The sequence below is a fragment of the Ambystoma mexicanum genome, chromosome 3q (assembly GCF_040938575.1).
Source record: "Ambystoma mexicanum isolate Mex_15411 chromosome 3q, UKY_AmexF1_1, whole genome shotgun sequence".
In the NCBI taxonomy this organism is placed as follows: domain Eukaryota; kingdom Metazoa; phylum Chordata; class Amphibia; order Caudata; family Ambystomatidae; genus Ambystoma; species Ambystoma mexicanum.
Window position 1 is genome coordinate 686,512,843 of NC_090926.1, and position 20,096 is coordinate 686,532,938.

The 20,096-nt window shown below is 49.9% G+C and overlaps 1 protein-coding gene across 2 annotated transcripts in view; it reads left to right on the forward strand.

Moving 5' to 3' along the window:
• Nucleotides 1–20,096, forward strand: part of MYH10 (myosin heavy chain 10) — a 1,173,511-nt gene that overhangs the window by 707,165 nt on the left and 446,250 nt on the right. For both annotated transcript variants that reach the window (XM_069654592.1, XM_069654593.1), the window contains exon 20: nt 13,423–13,492. In XM_069654592.1, the coding sequence (XP_069510693.1) occupies nt 13,423–13,492 (70 nt within the window). The remainder of the gene's footprint in view (nt 1–13,422; nt 13,493–20,096) is intronic.

Here is a 20,096-nt window from a genome sequence, read left to right on the forward strand (position 1 = left end):
CCAGAACAGCTGCAGGGCTCCTGTTATCCAAAATCCAAGTTGGGTGTTACCGCAACACACATGTGACGAGCATTTGCATCACTCAAACAGGTAAGAGCTGTACAATAATGAACATGCACAACCCCCACAAGTGGCCAACAGACACTGCCTGGGAAAGATGTGGATTGGAATTAGTCTGAAACCCAATCATGACCAGTTCAGTCTGGAAATCCAAGGTGGAGCCCATGAAAGTGCATGCCCTTATATGAAATATCTTGAACTGAGGGCACACACAGCCAAAAAGCAAGATGGTCAAAGAGCAGCACTTAAACTACATGGAGGAGCCATCTTGATTATCTAGTACTTGAAATGGCATTATTCAGTAAAAACGATGGCGTAGGGGAGTGCAACGAAAAAAGATTCACTGCCACTAGTCTTTCCTAGGCACATCTTAAGGGTATAACTAATGTTCCCAGACACAAGTGAAAATTAGATACAAATTACCCTTGCAGCACTTCACAGTAAGGTGGTGTGTGCTACATTAAAACAATGCAAAAAATCTTGACTCTGAGAAACAGACCTCCTGCCCTACCTTAAGGGGCTCACCCGTGCCCCCACTTTAAAGGTGATGAGCAGGTTGATAAAGCTACACATTATGTACTTTGCTCAAGAGGTGGGCAAGGGTCCCATGATGTGTAGTGATGCTGGGGTTCCATTGAAATCTATGGTGGGACAATGCAACACTGCTGCATTAAAAGAGCAACGTTGGTTTAGATTATCTATTGAGACTCCAAAATAAGGATATGTTTGCCTGGTAAACATGGAACATATTTGCCATGTAGGGCCATCACCTTCCTTAGTCTCCAGGTTAGAAGCAAAGGGAAGTCATTGTTGAGATGGATTTCTAGAATCGGGCCTGGTGGATGGATTTTAGGATGCCACCCTAGTTATAGTGAACAGGGGAACTGTGAGAGATTAGCCAAACCCAGTCAAGGGAAGTGTGCAGAGTGGTCAAGGCTTAGTCTCAATGAGTCCACACGTCGACGTTCTGCATTGTCCCCCATAAGACCGAAGTCTTTGAGGTCATTCCCTAACAGAACTTTTCCGGGGTCTTGCCTCTGCACACTAACGGGTATCCTGACCACTCCACCATGCACAGCGAAAGTGACGGGCATAACTGGAAACTTGTGAGGGGACTATCGGCCAACTTCGTGGTCATCAGAGGAGCTCTTACCAGAGCCTCTGAATTTACCAGAGTGGAATCCACTGCAGTTCCACTGGCCCCAGTGTCCCTAATGGCAGAGGTTTCTACACCATTTACCAGCACACTATCCTTGAACTAATGTTTGGTGTTTTCAGGCATGTCGGCATAAGCCTCAGTAACTCTAGCTTCCTAGGATCCCAGGGAAACTAAAACACCCTCCTATACTATCCCACAGGATAAGAAGTCTGAGGAGAAAGCTGCCCCTAGGAGTATTTCTTCCTCTTCATAAGGAAGTGCCCGATTCGTATAGGGGACCCCAAAGCTCTTACCCTAATATCTGGGGTGCCCCTACACCTGGTCACTTGCTCCACAAGCTACAAAAGATCTGTTAGGGCAGTTATGGTAGGACTTCATAAAACGATCCCCTTGGTATACAGAGCCCCAACTTCAGTATAAGTCTGTACTACTCGAGGGTTCGCTATTATGGCAGAGGAGTCATGCTTCTCTTAGGAGGGAGATGTGCGTTGTAGGTAAGTACAAAGAACTTAAAATATACATAGGCCAAAAGAAACACTTGTACTTATATCCGAATAGTTAGTTCTCCAGCATGGGGTCTGGCATGGATTCACATGCTCATGAATATTCCCCGTCGTCAGGCTGGGAATCCTCGGTAAAGAAAAATCAGTATCAGTTTCGTTTCTGATCTGTCTTTTGTAGTAGTAACCAATCACTGATCTCTGCGTCATACTGACCACAGCCATTGACTGCCCTCTACCTAAGCCCCGCCTCTGGCAGCCATCTTCAGATTTTTACCGCACGTTCAAGTGTTGGGAGTCCTCGTGCTTAGCTCTCGAGCGTTTACTGCGTGTTTCGCGCTTTTTCAGGTGAATTTTCACATTTTTTCGGTTAATCGAGCCTCAAGCTCCACCGTTTCTACTCCCGTTAACGGCTACCCGTTACGGGATTTTCCTACGCCCCTCAAGGGTGAAGATTTCTTCGAATCAACTTCTTGGAGGATTCCAGAAGATTCGCGGCCTACTTCGAGATGGCCCAGGACGCAAGTTCGTCACCCGGACCCAAGCTGTTTCGCAGCTGCCCTGGATGCAGGCTGCAGAATGTGTTTAAGGAAGACGAAACATTTGCGATGCCTCTACTGTCTTCACGGGGACAAGACTCATGTAGAGAAGGACTGCCAGTTCTGCAAGAACTTGTCGGAGCGGACCATGAGGGACCGTCGATCCCGTCTCGCCAGCTGGTTGGAGAAGGGCTCAACGGGTGAGAAGAAGAAGAAAGGGTCCGAGCGGGCTTCTAAGTCCTGTGCGGGCGCCCCGACAACAGGGGCCCAACACCACGCCAAGCGCCGCGCGTCCGCTGGCTCTGGGAGCGCCGAAAGGTCGGGCTCTTCGGTCGCCAGGCAGGGCGCGCCTTCCCCGGCACCGTCAACCACGAGCCAGCGCTCCGGGGAAGAGGAAGTCCAAGACCCCAGGTAAGCTTCGGGAGAAGCCCCGTCCGATCTCGGAAGAGTGGGAGCGAGGCGTCGCCCCTCCCCCTAAGGAGAAGGCCCGGGACGCACCTAAGGTGGTGAAGGCCCCTACCCAGCAGGCAAAGGCCTCTATCGAGGCCATCGCGGCGACTCTGGCCAAGCCGGCAGAGACCCCGCCAGCGGAGACTGCCTCCGGGACTAGAGTTTCCCTGCCGCCAAGGAGGGAATCCTCTTTTCAGCCCATCATCATGGCCACCATGATGGAAGAAGCGAGGGGGGCACGGTAGCCTCCTCGAGCTCGGAGTCAGCCTCGGAGGAGGAACTGACCAAGGCCGTGAGGAATCTCGAAGTCCAATTCGAGAAGGTTCGATCCCGTAAGGAAGATCCTCGGGAGATAACCGAGGAAGACGACGATGGCGAGGAAGAGCAGCCTCCCCTTCCGGCACAGCCGGAACCTAGGCCTCAGGGTAGCTCGGCGGCCATTTTGTCTGCGATCCAGTCCTTATGCTCTAAGATAAGGACGAGATTACCACGGGCCAGGCCGGAGGACCCGCAACCTGGCCCGTCGGGAAGTCCTCAGAACAAACGACGGAGGACCCAACCCTCTCCTCCACTCGCCCCCGTAAGGCCTACGGTTCCCTCCTCATCCTCCCACGAGTCGGGAGATGACGGTGCGATGGGCTCGACGACGGTTTCTGAGGGCGACGGAATGGGTCTCCCGTTGCACGGGCCTCGCCGCCCGACGAGATTGGCTCATTCCACGCCATGATCGGCAGGGCGTCCGAATTGTTCCAGCTCTGCCCGGAGGAGCAGAAAAAGGAAGGTTTCCTCTATCAGTGCCGGGAGGCCAAGAGGAAGACTGTCATCGCGGTGCCTCTGATCGATGACATCTGGGAGGAGGGCCTGTCGGTTCTCAAGAACCCCTCCACGGCACCAGCCAAACGGGACCGGTACGAGAAGAAGTACCGGGTCCCCGAAACCGCTCCCTTGTGCCTCAGGGCCCAGCCAACGCCAGACTCGGTCGTCTCGGCGGCGGCGAAGAAGAAAGCGGCGGGGTCAGGAGCCTCGACGTCGAATTCCCCGCCGGACGGCGAGGGAAAGAAGTTGGACGCCATGGGGCGGCGGGTCATTTCGTCGGCGGCGACGACGATCAAAGCGGCCAAGGCCCAGGCGATCGTGGCCCGTTACGACAGGGAGCTCTGGTTTAAACTGGCCCCCATATTGGACTTCCTACCGGACGACAAGAGGTCCGAGGCCCTGGAAATACTTCAGGAAGGCGAGGTGGCGTCGGGCCACGCCATAACGGTGGCAACCGATATTGCTGATACCGTGTTCCGCCAGCTGGGCAACAGTGTTTGCCTACGACGACGGGGTTGGCTCCGGGCGACCGACTTCCGTCAGGACGTCCAGACCAGGGTGTTGGACATGCCGTTCGACGGCAGCAACTTGTTCGGGAAGGCGGTGGACAAATCCCTCCAAGCCATAAAGACGGAGACGGCCCGCGCCCTAGGAGCCCTTCAGCACGTGGTCTCGGGCCCCCACTGAAGCACTCCGGTGGGAGGCCGGCTGACGAAGTTCGTCGGCGTGTGGAAGTCCATCTCCACCGACCGTTGGGTGCTGGATACCCTGGCAAGAGGACACTATCGAATTCCTGAAGAAGTGCCCTCACGTTCCACCTGTGGCCAGGAAGGAAAGTCACGTCCCGCAACTGCAATTGGAAGTACGGGCGATGCTCAGGAAAGGTGCCATCGAGCTTGTCCCGAAGAGACTCCGGGGCTCCGGCGTGTACTCAAGGTACTTCCTCGTCAGGAAGAAGACAGGCGGCTGGCGCCCCATCCTGGACCTTCGTCGTTTGAACAAATACATCAGGTCACAAAAGTTCAGGATGGTCACCCTCCAGCACGTACTGGGACAGCTGGAGGAAGGCGACTTTCTATCGTCGTTGGACCTGGAGGATGCACACTTCCACGTTCCCATCCTCAAAAGTCACCGAAAGTTCCTCAGGTTCGTCGTCCAGGGACGCCACTACCAATTCAGAGCACTGCCGTTCGGATTGAAGTCGGCCCCCAGGGTCTTTACCAAGTGCCTAGCACCTGTGGCGGCGCGGCTGCGCCTGCAGGGGATCCACGTCTACCCCTACCTGGACGACTGGCTCATCCGCTCAAGGACGAGGGAACTCGTTGTCGAACACACTGCGAGGACCGTCCAGCTACTCACAGACCCGTGATTCGCAATAAATTACCCAAAGTCCCACCTGGTGCCGTCGCAGGTGGCCCTGTTTCTGGGAGCGAAGCTTGATACAGTGAGGCGCCTGGCGGCACTGTCTGAAGAACGGACGAAGACCATTCTAGGCAAAGTGCAGCGCCTGCTAGCCACGGACGTGGCCAGGGTGAGGTCCAAGTCCCTTCTGGGGATGATGTCCTCTTGCATCTACCTGGTGCGCCTCTGCAGACTACGGATGCGCCCTCTTCAAGAATTTCTCGACGCCCGTTGGATGCAGGCGACGGGCACCTTAGAAGACAGGGTCCCCCTCAACGAGGTGTTCCGGCGGGCGATTCAGTGGTGGGGCGTTCGAGCGCACCTCACGGCGGGCAAGGACTTTCAGACGCCGGCGTACCAGGAGACGGTGACGACGGACGCCTCCCTGGAAGGTTGGGGCGCCCACACCGGAGATCTCCACGCAAGAGACCTCTGGCTCCCGGAGGAGAGGCTCCTGCACATCAACGTCCTGGAACTCTGAGCCGTGTTCTGGGCTCTCAAATCGTTCCTCCCGTCGCTCAAAGGCAAGGTGGTGCGGATCTTCACAGACAACACCACGACAATGTTTTACATACGGAAGCAGGGAGGCACCAGATCCCCAGCCCTATCCAAGGAGGCACAGGATCTGTGGCACTGGGCGGTCGCCCAGGGGATGTTCCTGGTTCCCTTCCACCGGTCAGGATAAAGAAACACCATCGCCGACTCGCTCAGCAGGGAGCTGCGCGCGTGTCACGAGTGGGAACTGCGCCAGGATCAGGTGGATCAACTCTTCCGACGATGGGGCAAACCCCAAATCGATCTATTCGCAACAGCGACAAACTCTAAGTGTAAGAGGTTCGCCAGCAGGTTTCCCCAGCCGAGAAGCATGGGCGATGCGTGCTCGTTCCCCTGGGACGGCCTATACCTGTATGCGTTCCCTCCGTTGCCGTTGCTGCTTCGACTCATCAACCAGCTCAAGAGGTCCCGGTGCAGGATGATCCTCGTCGCACCGGCGTGGCCGAGGTAGATCTGGTTCCCGGACCTTCTGGACTTGTCAACGTCCCCTCCCATCAAGCTGTCGGCGGACGCGGACCTTCTCTCCAGAGAAGGAGGCGCCATCTTCCACCACGACCCGGCGTCGCTGAACCTGCAGGCTTGGCTCCTGCACCGCTAGAGTTTGGAGGCTACGATATACCGGCGGATTGCAGAGAGGTTCTCGCAAAGGCCAGGGCGTCCTCGACTCTCAAATGCTATGGTCATAAGTGGAAGAGGTTCTCTATCTGGTGCCGAGCACAGAAGATCAACCCCCTACGGATTAAGGCCCCTCAAGTGCTGCCGTACCTGCTATCGCTGGCAAAGGCTGGGCTAGCCCATGCCTCCATTAAGATTCATCTGGCGGCGATCTCCAGATATACCAGAACCACAGGACGGACGTCCCTGTGGTCCCATCGACTCGTAAAAGAGTTTATGAAAGGACTGTTCCGGTCGTTCCTGCCGGTGAAGGCCCCAGCCCCGGTGTGGGAACTTAACGTGGTGCTGACCAGGCTCATGGGGCCCCCATTCGAGCCGATGCACTCCGCACCGATGAAGTTTGTGTCGTGGAAGACTGCATTCCTGGTGGCCATTACCTCCGCACGACGAGTGGGAGAGATCCAGGCCCTGTCCTGCAAAGCACCGTACTTGACTTTCCATGCCTCGAGGGTGGTGCTTAGGACGCACCCCTCCTTTATGCCCAAGGTGCCGTCGGACTTTTTACGAGCACTTGGTGTTACCGGTTTTCTTCCCGTCTCCTTCGTCGCCGGCCGAGAGGACTTTGCACTCGCTGGATGTGGCTAGAGCGCTGAAGTTCTACGTGGACCGCACAAAAGTTTCCGGAGGACATCACAGCTATTCGTGAACTTTGGACCTGTGAATCAAGGGAAGGCTCTCTCGAAGTCTTCTATTTCCAGATGGCTCTCCGGCTGCATCATGTACTGCCACCGGTTGGCTAACCGACCGCTGCCAGGCCGTCCGAGAGCCCATTCGACCAGAGCGATCGCTGCTACTACGGCGTTCTTATCTGGTGTGCCCGTGCTGGACATCTGCAGGGCTGCTACGTGGAGGTCGACGCACACCTTCACGAAATTCTACTGCGTCGATCGGGATTCCAGGGAGGAGTCCAGGGTCGGCCAAGCAGTGCTGTGCAACCTGTTCGCTTAAGGTGAGCCTGGTGAGGAGGTAAGAGATGCTTAATGTTGTGTTTTTTGTATTGCTTAATGTTGAGCCTTTTGCCACCCCCCGTGGTTGTGCATGTGTGTACTGCTATTTATTCGAATATTCATGAGCATGTGAATCCATGCCAGACTCCATGCTGGAGAAGGAACAAGTTACTTACCTGTAACTGTTGTTCTCCAGCATGGGTCTGGCATGGATTCACATGCGAACCCTCCCGCATACCCCTCTGCGGCTCTTCACTTGGTCATACTGCCACTTCACGTGCTACCAAATCTGAAGATGGCTGCCAGAGGCGGGGCTTAGGTAGAGGGCAGTCATTGGCTGTGGTCAGTATGACACAGAGATCAGTGATTGGTTACTACTACGAAAGACAGATCAGAAACAAAACTGATACTGATTTTTCTTTACCGAGGATTCCCAGCCTGACGGGGAATATTCATGAGCATGTGAATCCATGCCCGTCCCATGCTGGAAAACAACAGTTACAGGTAAGTAACCTGTTCCTTATTTTATATACACATGGCAAAGATACATTTTCAGATAGATAAGTACTATTTCAAAGCTAATAAACACAGTAGAAAACCAATGTAATAATGTTAGTAAATCAGTGTAAAACTCCTTACGTTGATTAAGGCAATTTAAGTTAAGTAAAACCACTGTTGGAACAACTCAAAATATTCTGTTGTAGGAATAAAATGGTTAACACCACCAACAATAGCGGGTCAGTACTTTTCAAGACGACTTTTACTTTTCAGACGCTTTAAGACTTTAAAGGTCCGTCCCTATCTATGTATGAGTTCTTCAAAGTCAGATTGGGGTCGAAAACGGGTAAGCCACAGCTGTAGGAAAGACAAAGTTCCAAAGGAATCTTCAGTATAAATAAGTATTGTGCTTTTGTTGGTCAAAAGGCTCCCTGTATGCGCACAAATATTAGGCCTGGGCGACTGTGTGTGGGTGAACACCCAAACTCTAGACTCAGCACTCTAGCAACAAAGAAGCGACAGAAAAGCTCCAGTTAAGTATTACCCTGAGTCGCACGGTATCTTGATAGGAATGTAGACGTTGCAACTGGATGCCTTCATGATGCAGTAGCAGTGCACCTGGTCTCCTGTTCCTTGGTCGTGGTGATGAAAGGAGGAACTCTAGAAGGGGTTTCGCAGCAGCAGTCGAGAGAGAGGGCTCCCAGCAAAGAATCTTTTATGCTCCAAGGCAGGCCTGGGGCTTTGGAGCCTTTTCACAGTCTCCATTAAAGAATGGTTCTCATCCGAACGATTCACCTCTCTTGCTCGGTCCTGCACTCTGTTAAGGGAACTTTGAGGAGGGGATCTTGCCTCTGGAGGTCCAGAAGTGGTCCACAAAAGGTTTGCGGCAAGGCTAAAGGTCCCAGTCTATTGGCGGTTTGCAGCCATGGAAGTTCACAGCTCGGTGCTGGGGTAGCTTGAATTGTAGGTCGTTTTAGGACTCATTATGCCCACCAGTCTAAGGCAGGAAGACTTCATCTTTGGAGCTTCCCTGTCTATTTGAAAAAACTTGGTCAGAACAGCAGAACTACTTCACCAGGCTTCTCCGGTTTCTGGAAGGGCTGCCTGCATCTCTGGTTGTCTTCTTTCGTTCTTTTATTCCTGTGGTCGACTTGTCTTTTGCCCCAGAATTCTCGCCTTTTAACGCATTTCCAATCAACGGTCATGCAACATTCAAACTTTGGAAGGCGGTTCTCTTTTTAGGACTGCCAGCCTCCTGGTTGGAACTGGTTCCAGGCAGGTGTGTCAGAAGACAAAGAACAGCAGAGTTTCAAACTCCTCCTCTACTTCGTGTCCTCGCAGATACACTGGAGCCTTGACAGGGCTTCACAAAGGATTCCTGCTGAAGACCAATGTCAAACCAGGACATCTCCCACCCAGGATGGCAGAAGGACCAAGAAAGGACAAGCACACAAGAAATGGCAGAAAAAGGAGAGCCACCTTTTTGGGTCAATGGTGACCCTTCTGTGTATTACCGCAGCTGTGAACACAGCCAGCCAGGGAAGGAAAAAGACACAAAAGTCAGTAGAACATGTCCACTGCCACCAGCCATTCAGGTATGCTTGTCACTGTAACAGAAATGTTATAAGAGCAGTGAGAAAGGGGATACTATGTAACCCCTCAGCCTAAGGTGGTGTGTGCTGACCTCACAAAATAAAAGCTAACAAGGATAAAAAGTATCCCTCTATCCTTGGAAACAGTAGTTCTCACAAGGAAAATAGAATATAAAAGGCAAAGCCAAAAGGGCTCCCAGCAACACTGCATCAAATGTGCTATGTGCAATTACAGATGCCTTTAGGAAATATGGAAGAAAGCATGACGCCATAAAATAAAGTCAAAACATAATTAACAGGGTTCCCATGGTCGGAGCAAAAAGAATGAACGAGTGTTCCCCTCATTCAGGACAACATATAAAGATCCAAGAGTGCAGCAAAAAGTACTGGGCGTCTCACAGGTAGAGGGGATTTGGCATACATATGAAAAATCTCCCTACAAGATCCACTGCACCTTTTGTATGTAGGGAAGCTTAGAGTGTCATGCTTTGGAGTTAATCCCACTACCCTTTCCATGCTTGTGACTTATTCCCCATTTGAAACATTTTGTGGACCTTATGGTAAGATGTTTTTTCAGTAGAGCCACCCTCTTTCTCTTTTTGCTTTTTCCCTCTCCTTATGCTTACATGGAGCATGCTTATCCTTATGGGACACTCTATTGGAAACCCAAAGATCAGCAGCAATTGCCAGCTTTTTAGGATATGACTCCTTTTGACTCCTACAAATGCTGCTTAAGCTCAGCGGAACAAGAGGCAACAATGTTTCAGCATGACCAGACTTCAAAGGAGGTTATTTTATGGCTGCCCAGCCACTCAACTTTTTTTCAAGGGATCTGTAACAAGATTCCTAAGTATTGTCTTTTTTCGTGTACTCTTTGAACCTCTAAGTATTGGGCAGGAGATTCCCCACATTTTCAGAGGAGGCCCTGTTTCAATGTATCAAAATCCTTTGTCAGCCTTGGACATATCGATGATGGCCCTGCAGCCAGAATGGGGTAGTCTGCTGAGCAACCAACCAATCCTGTCAAGCTCACCTAATTCTTGCATCTCACAAGCATACCCAAAGGTTTTAAGTCAATCTATGTCATTATTTTCATCATACTTACTGAGCAGATCCTTAGAAAATTTAGTATGAGATGAAGAGCCAGACCCACTCCCAGAAACTGTGGAGGAGCCGTGAGACCCTTAGAGTTTGCCAAGGTCCAACTGGTCATCCCTATCTTTTTGTTTCTCAATCCTGTCAATCTCCAGTTTAGCAAAGTTAAAGTCCTTTCTGTCTGAGCCTGAGCTTCTCTTTCTTAAGCTGCCACATGACCTCAGCTTCTAAAGAAGTCAGGGAAACATTGTGGAATAGTCCTCTTCCTCGTCCTGTGCATTTTCAATAGTGGCAGTTATCACACGTCCATTGCTACTGCTGGGACCTGGCTCAGTATCTACTGTATCCCTAATAACCATGAACAATCCTAGGCTCCTGGTGCTCTAACAATTTCGGTATCAAATCAGCTTTCGCTTCTCTTTTTATATATAGCGCTATGAACCCTCAGGCATCTGAGTGCTGCTTATCCCACAGTGTGTGGTGCTCATTTACCTCGGAAGGATGAAAGGCTGAGTTTGGCCCTACTGGGATTCAAACCTGCGCTGATAGGCTGCGCACGGATTTCAAAGCGAGCACTTGACTCCCTGTGCTATCTCACCGGCATAATTCAGAAAGATGGCAATCGTCTGTATACACAAAATTAGGTCAAGTTCTCTACTTTAAGTGCAGCAAGAATAGACATAGTGAATGTTTCCATATTTATTGAAAAAAAGAGTAAACTGTTATCCCACTACTACGTTCGAATCACATGGTTCTGTGTAAATAGAATTGATACCACACTGGGGTAACCAAGACCGTATCTGCACTGCTGTAACACCAACGTGTTGAGATGGATTTCTAGACTCTGACCTGGTGGACCCTAGTTATTTTGAACTGGGGAACTCCGAGAGGTTAGCCAAACACAACCAAGGTAAGCGTGAAGAGTGTTCAAGACTTAGTCTCAGGAGAAAGTGAGTGGGGTCAGAGGTCCACAATGAATCACACAATAATTCAATTTAGAAAGCAAAGTAAAAGCATACTCTTATTACAGGCCCAAAACACACACACACTAGGAAAATGAAACCAGCAGGTGGTGATATCACACAATGCTCAACTATCAAACATAAATACAATCAGTGTTAGGTTTGTAGGAATGCATACAATAACTTGGACAAACAAAAGAAGGTTAGTGGTGATGCAGTAGAATGAAACCAGTTCACAAGAATCATGCCCTAACTTTTACACTTTTAAAAGTCAAAATCCCCGTGATGTTGTCCTTGTGACCAGAAGTCACGAATTGTTTTAGGAGTGGGGACAGAGTTAGGAAGAGTTCCATTGGTGGTCAAAATCTTCCAGAAGATAGTCAACAAGTTAGAGGTGTGTAAAATATTATTTCTGTCCTTCAGTTACCAGCTTTTAGATCCCACAATCAAAAAGCGATGAAATGGAATAACCAAAGTTTATGCTAATGTGTACTCTGAGGAGAATAGGTGGAGCTGAATCTGTTGCAATTACTTACCCCAGGGAGTCGCTGGAGGTACGTTTATTGCCACCACTGGATCCAGTAGAAGATGCCCAGGAGATGGGCAGGCAAGGATTCTTCCTGTCGGTTCCAGGGGCAAAGTGCAACCCTTTGCGAAGATGAAATGCAGGAGGCACCGATGAAGACCTTTTTCGGGACACTTCACCAGACGGTGCAAGGAGAGTTCCAGTGACGGCTACCAGACATGGATGACATCAGGCGTCTTTCCAGCCAGGGTTGAAGACCTTCCAGAGCAGGATCCCTTGATCCAGGGAAGCTGAAACTTGGCAGGAAGATGACTTGGGGCACGAGCTGATGACCACCGAAGGTCCACCGATGGACACAGAACAGTGACTATTCTACAGAGGTAGCCCACTGGAGAGATGGTCAGTCCACTATGTGGTCCAGGGACTCTTCCGAAGTCCAGCAGGGCTTCACTGGGTCAAACGCTGGAAGGGATTGCCAGGCCTTTTGGGAGTCGTCCATGGATCTTAAGTTGGCTGCTCTTCTACACAAGATGCTTGGCTACAACGCTGATCTGAAGAAATGGCTGCAGGAGTCCTCTTCTTATCCTAAATCCTGGCTGGAAGCAAATCCAAGCCCACCAAAGGTAAGAATCTGCACCATTCAAACAGCCAGCAGTGGTCCAATCAGGGACCCCTATGGGTTTCTCTCAGGCTCCACATCTAGACTGTCAGGTGCTCCAGATGTGGAGTGGGACCAGCCAGTCCCACCCTGTCTCTCCTGCACCACAGTATGTTTTTGCTTAGGATTTACAACTGCTCAGTATCATCTTACCTGTGCTGGAACCACTGTAGCATGCTGTTTCCACCGAGGCTGCGATCTCAACCTTGAAAGTAACTTAACCAAGATTTGACTCTTGGTTCATCTTTCTTCCATCCAGATACCACACCTTTAAACCTTGTGAAGCCCTCTTTGACGGAGGAGGATGAAGTCACCCATGCCCCCTTCACCTTATGTACTGAATCGTGATGTGTGTTGACTCTTCCTACACTTGGGCAGCTTCCTTTCACAGTATCCAGAGGATTTATTTTTTGCTTTATCCTGTTGGTTAACACGAGGACTGACAAATACTAAAACCCTGCTCTAAATACAGTGCAAACTTGTCTGTTACATTTCTGAACACTTGATGGCTTCTGAGAAAGTCACTATCTCTAAAGAAACTATCTTAAAAAAGCTACTCGGCTGTAACATACTGCAAATCTTTTTTGTTAAAGCCATAAATGGGGTATATTTTCATGCATGTACTGTGTGTAAAATCCCTTATTGTATGTTGTTGCATGCTAACCTGTATATTCTTTTATACCCGCTCCCCGCTTGAGAGCATAGCCTTGACTGCTTTTCCCAGCCTATCCATTGGAGAGTCTGGCCATTTATCCCTAGAAACCCTACAACAAAGGCATGGATTAATCTTCCTGAAATCTATACATAGTGTGTAGGTAAATCCTTCAAATGCACTTCCCACAGCCTTCTCCCACTCCTCACCTATATCAAGATTATGTTTCTTATTGACTGCCGGTATCAACCTCTGTCTAAACCATTTCAAATAAGGGGTGCTCATGCTTTCTGTGGAGAGGTTCTCATATTGCTCTTGCGTTTTCTCTGTTTCATAGGTATGAAATCCTCACACCAAATGCCATACCTAAAGGCTTTATGGATGGCAAGCAGGCTTGTGAACGCATGGTAAGTCCCTAGGAGCAAGTGCCACACATCTCTGCTTTTGAAAGATGAATGTATGTGTTATTTACATGACCAATCAATTAATAGTATTGAAACAGCCTGTTAAGATAGATTTCCTATATCAGCCATGGTGGGAGGATTTTGGGAGGCCACTCTATTTATGGTAAATGGGGAAGACACTAACCAATTAGCCACACCCAATAAAGGTGAGGTAGCCGAGTGTCAAGGCTTAATATTAGGACGGTGTGAGCGTGGTCTAGGGCTACAATGAGCCCACACAGATCTGCACCATTGAAACAGTCAGTGGTTATCCCATCATGGATAACCACTGTGGTCACATCTGTCCAGCAACAGACCTTGAGGTACCAGAGATGTGGATTGGGACTAGAGTCCCAGCCTCTTCCTCTGGTGCGCATACACAAATACACAATGCCTCTTAGTCCGTGAAAGCCACAGCTTGTCCCGGATAAAGGGATTTGCATATATAATGGTATGATATGATTTATTTATATAGAGTCTATACACCATATATGGCATTTCTTGACCTGAGAAGACAGGAAGAAGGCCAAAGAAAAATTGAAAAACCTTGTGGCATGGCCATTTTACGGTGCTAGCACCTTTTAGTAGCCAAGTAAAATAACACGAAGAACTGTACAAATATCACCTCTTCCACAAACTTGTCCTAGGCACATTGGAAAAGTAACCAAAAAGCCATTATATAAAAAGATATAAGGATACAAAGTATCCTAATTGCACTTCACTGTAAGGTGATGTGTGCCATTGTAAAGCTACAGGAATTCATAGAGGCATAGGGCCTCTTCACGGGTTGGGCGGAGCGGTACAAATTAGGCAGTAACGCTATTACCACTCCTCCCAATACCGAGTTTGGGTGGAAAGTTGGAGATATACCTCCAGTTTTGAGCTGGAGCTGAATCTCCAGCTTTCCGCCCATTTTTGGAGCCATTACCACTGGTGCTATTACCGCTGGCAGTAATAGCGTCAAAAAGCCCCATAGAGTCCTATGAACTCAAAATAAATGGTGATTAGGGCTGGGAGGATAGCTCAGGGGCAACACGCTCGATTTGGAAGCAAGACGGCGCAGAGCAACATAGGTTTGAATCCCGGGTCTGTGCTTAGAAACCTTTTCGGTATTAAGCAAATTGTAACAAAACAATTATAAAATTATAATTCACAGCGCCACTGCAACTTGGGATCCGGCTTAAATTGCGCTGGACCGAGTTACAGGAACGCTAACGTTGGGCGGTATGCAGGCACACATACTGACAGTCTTAGGCACAAGTCAGTTTCCCCATATGATTGAGCAAATCAGGCAAGTTAAGTAAAACATAAGGCTTTTTCAACTTTTGTAGCATGCCTTTTTGTCCCACCCGCCCCCATAATTTGGAGTGGACAGGGCCGGGCGGCCGCATTGCAGGCACTGCCTCAATTTCATTTAATTTCATGTTTCATTTATTTGCATATTTAAAGCACTAACACAGCCCGGGGGCATTGAGGCGCTGTTACAGATTTTTTATTATAATTTTTTTCTTTTTTTGTTGTTGTCTTAGTTGCATATTTATAACACCCTTAAATACCCAGAGGTTTCTAAGCGCGGACCCGGGGATCGAAAGTGTGTTGCTTCATTCCTCTTGCTTCCAAGGTGAGCACGTTGCCACAGAGCTATCCTCCCAGGACAATTAAGTAATTGGACAGCGCGACGCCTGCTGGGGCGACCATCAGGCTTGCGCTGTCTAATTACTTAAATCTGCTTTATTAATGCAAGCGGCCGGGATGCCCCGCACACGGATCAGTCCCTCACCCTGGCTGGCCTAACTCAGTCAGCAGCCACTACCAGAGTGCTGGACTCAACTTGCGGTCACCAAACTCATAGCAAATATAGTAGCAAGGTATGCATAGGATTCTGGGAGCAAACATGTAATTGAGCAGGGTGATACCTGTGTTTTGTTCCTTAGCATGATAGGTGGCCTGTTGGCAAGTGACCCCGTCCGACTGAGAGATGTCTGGTCCGACTGTTGCCAACGCAGCATAGGAGAGGCTTGAGAGTGCAAAGAGTCATTGGAGGATTGCTCAGGAGTGAGGGAGCATCTAGAAATGGGGCCCTTTCTGGACAGGTGGAGTGTTGCTCCACCAGGACAGCCAGATGTTTCCCCGGTTCAGACAGGACACTGACAAGAGGTTAATCAATTTGTCTCCAAGCGTTCCAACTGTTGCCCAAACCATTACAATTTCGATACCATCACATACCTACATGATTGTGATGATTGCAGCTGTCCTTGAAAATGGACCAGAGTTTGCAGGAGAGTCTGGAACAAGTAAAATGTTCCTATGTATTTCCTGTCTTGCACCCTGTGTCATACTACAGACCCTGCATTTCTACTCCCACTCCACCACCAAAAATGAAGTAGTCTTGCCCTTTTCAGGCTTTTTCCTGTAGCTCCTGTGGCTTTCCAGAGGCATCTACCAAGTATGGCTCTGCCAGCTGAGGTGAGAAGAGCCACGAAAAACGGCTAGCTGTGTGTTGAGCTTGGAGAGGGCACTGTTGCCATGGGAAAGACATGCCCGTTTGCTGTGCAAATGAAGTGCATAAGCAGACAGAAGCGACCACATGACTCTGAATTGAAGAACCTGCCAAAGAGATGTCTGGTTATTGATTTAACGTGAGTGTCTGAAGGATGCACGGGGGCAGAAATCCTCTTTTGCGTCTCTTGGGAAGACTGGGATGGTAAGGGAAGGCCAAAGGAAAAGCAACCCATCTGCTGCGGTTGGCTCCAGTTGCCAGCAGACCATCCTGAATAACCACCTGTTAGGGAGATTGATCATTTTCATGCATGTTTCGTTCCCTCATTCGTTCTTATTTGCTCTGACTTTTGGAACTGTGTTCTGTGTGTTACCTTTACTATGGAGTCTACTTCCTTCATATCTCTTTAAAGGCATCTTTTGGGCAGTGTTGCTGGGAACCCTTTCGGTTCTCTGTTGAGATTCTTTATCCTTACTACCTACAGTTCTTAGGGATAGAGGAATACTTTGTATCCCTCCTAAAACTTTATACTATGAGAGATTAGCACACAACACTGTATGTGGAGTGCTAAAGGGATACCTAGAATCCCCCTTCTCTCTGCTCCTGTGCCTTTTTACTCACATAGACAACCCTATAGTTATGGCTGGTGGCAGTGGATGTGTTCTACCAACTATTGTGCAATTCGTTTACCGCTTCTTTCTTTTTTTTCCATTTCTATTGTGGTTGTTCGGGAGGAGGAGGCCTGTGTGTCTGTTTTGCCTTTGGTGGGAACCCCTGGGTGTTCCCGCCTAAGCTCCAGTGTGTATGGGCAGGCAGGAAGTGGAGGAGTTATTTACTCCCTTGCCCTTTGTCTGCCTGAGTGCATGAATGGAACCAGTGCCGACTGTCCCGAATGGACAGCCACCTGCCCCTTTTTGTAAACTGCTGAGAGAGATTTCAGAGGAGTGTGTGGTGAAACTGAATAAACGCTGAGGTTCCTGAGGTGAAAGGCAAGTCGACCACTGGAAACTGAAGTAACTGAAGCTGAGGATGCCTGCAGACCCTTTGCATCACTGTGAAGTGACCACTGCTGTCCTGGCCCTGATTTCCATTCAACAGAGGAGCTACGAAGAGGACGACCCCTTCCCTTTGGCTGGTGGGACCAACCAGCTCTGAGACGAACTGCAATTTGAGCCATCTCTTGAGGTGGAGGTGCAGGTGCAGGGTCTTTTTTTTTTTTTTTTTTTTTTTGAGGTGCGGATCGTGAATACCAGGAGACCTCCGACTCGTTTGCAGTGCAGCGTCTTTGAGAGACCGAATCCGTCCCAAGTTTTTGCTGAGCTCTGTAAGGGAGAATTCTCAGAAATGTGCTAATTCCCGCCACGTTAGAGACCCCCAGCAACTTTGCTGGAATTTGAGGTCTTGATTTTTTTAACCTGGAGAGAGTGAGACCCTTTTTCCCACTCATGTATTTCAATGTGATTTTGTACACTGTTTCTTTTGGTTATGGAGTCTGACAAACTCCAATAGCATCATCTTTTACATTGTGTCACACAACACCTTCAGTGCAGTGGCACAGGGAAGTCTTTCAGATTCCCCAAAGGTTTGAATACCTTCTCTTGGTTACACTACTGTTTCCAAGAGCAGTAAAGTGAAATTGACTTTACTTACATTTTGTAACTTTCTAGGCCCAGCACACACCATCTTACAATAGGGTGCTGGAGGGGTTACCTAGTATCCCCTTTGTCTAGCCTCTCATGTAACATTCTTTGTTACCCTTTCCTCACTGATTGGCTGGTGGCAGTGGTTTTGTTGTAACTACCATGGTGTGCATTTACCGCGGGCTGTGTTCACAGCTGCAGTAAAGCACCCAAGTGTGCATTTTTTGTCAAAATGGCCCCAATCTTCTTTTTTTGCCATTTCTTTGTGGATAGGTCCTTCTTGAGATTTACTCTGCGCCAAACCAGGTTTGGCCCTATTGTTCGTTTTGCCTTTGGCAGGATTCACGGTTGAAATCCGCCTTTGGGTCCGGGGTATCCGGGGTAGGCAGGAAGTGAGGGTGGTGCCCGAAACTCCCTGTGCTTAGTCTCCTGGGAGACCCGAATGCACTCTGTGATGATTGGCTGGCTGTCTGGCAAGGACAGCCACCCTGCTGGGTGATTGACAGCTAGGCTGGAATTAATGCGAGAGAACTGAATAAAACGTGAGTCTTTTGGCTTGGACGGCCACTGGATGAAGGAACCGAAGAAGAACTTGAAGAGGACGCCTGCTGCAACTCCTGGACTGTTGGTTTGCCCGGTGAAGCCCTGCTGCAGTTCCGAAACACCAAGTTCGCATCGACAGAGAAGCCCCTGCAAGGACGACTTCTCCCCTTGAGTTGGTGGGACCAACCGACTCCAAAGTAAGCCACCTGGACACCCATCTCGGAGCTGGTTGAATTTCCACAGAGTTGCTGCTGGAAACCGTATAGCCAGGGAGAGGAACACCAGATTGTCTGTGTTGGTGTGTCCACCCGTCCCCCCCCACCACCCCAGTGTCCTCGTAGGGGGGGTTCCACACGGATCACCAGAGCCACAACGGCCCACTGAGGAGCATGGCCGTGGGGCTCCTACCTGGGAGCTAGTGCGTAAGGTTCAGCGCATGGAGGGAGTTAAATTGCAGCAAAGACTGTTGGGGTCTTGTGAAGGGCCCTTGAGGAACTGGGCGGTGTCCACGGACAAGTGAAGGTCCCCCCGGGCCGAAGCGAGAGCGTGCCTGGGCACCAAGTGAAGTAGGGGGAATAGGCGAGATAAGTGATGCGCATGAGGTGAGTAAGCTGTTGGGAAAGGCCCCCCACCTTCCTGCTGCGGCATCAAAGGTTTGTGTACCCTTTGTTCTAACTGCAGGTTAGTGATTGGACAACTGGTGGTTGCCCAGCGTCAGGGGGAAGAGACGCACACCTGGGACATGAGAGAAGCCCTACCCAGAGAGGCCTTCTGAGGGACAACCTTGGAGAGAACCCTACCCTTAGAGGTACCAACTCCCTGTTTGGATCACCTTGCCCCAAGTTGAAGCGAGAGCTGTGGAGGTGTACATGGAGGGGGAAGCTAACTTCAGCCCCCCCGTAGCCCTGGGACCTGATAGACTACATGTGGAGCCGAGTGGAATCCGGAGCCACACGGACTTGAGGGTCCAGGCCCACCCATAACAGGAGTGAGTAAGCAGGACAATAGTGGAGCAATCTTGGAAGACACTCATAGGGATGGTCCAGGCATTGATAATGCTGAACGCTTGATAGAGATGCTACCACCCGATTGTAGTACAGGACGACGCTATAGTGCTTCAAGGGGCTGAGAAAGGAGTGGAGGGTGGGCACCGAACCTTGTGCTAGAAAAGTGCTCGCCTGCAACTTGTGTTATGATAAATGGAGAACGCAGGAAACCGGAGTGGAAACATTGAAAAGAAGCAGGAGGCATGGAGAGGGACACTCCTCCCTCCCAACCCCTCCATGGCGGTGCCAGACATGGGCATCATGCAAAATAACATACAGACGATCCTGGACGAGATAAAGGGGATGAGAACTGATATGCAGGCCAAGCTGGCCGACCTTGCGGCAAATGTGACCATGTTAGAAGACTGGATGGACAGAGTGGAAAACAATCAAATGTCCACTGCCCTCCTGGAGACACAGATGGAGGCGAGATTCATGGGGATCCAGCGTCGAGAGGAGGAGCTCAGATTTAAAGTGGGTGACATGGAGAACCGCGAGAGGAGGAGCAGACACCGGAGAAGGGGTCATGATAGACCGGGTTCATCGGGCAGGGGGGGTTGGGAGAGGTCCTCGCTCTGTGCTGGCACAGCTACACTATTATAGCGACAAAACCAGGATACTGGAGAAGGCAAAGAATCTCTGAGATATACAGTATGGAGACTCTAGAGTGGCCATTTTACAGGACCTTTCGGCCCTTAGGCTCCTAATGAGGAAAACATGTGGGACCCTTACCAAATGGCTACAGGAGAAAATGGTCAGATACTGCTGGGGCATCCATTCTACATGGCTTTTGAATGGCAGGGGGAGAGACATCACCTTGTTTCTGAGGCGGACATCCA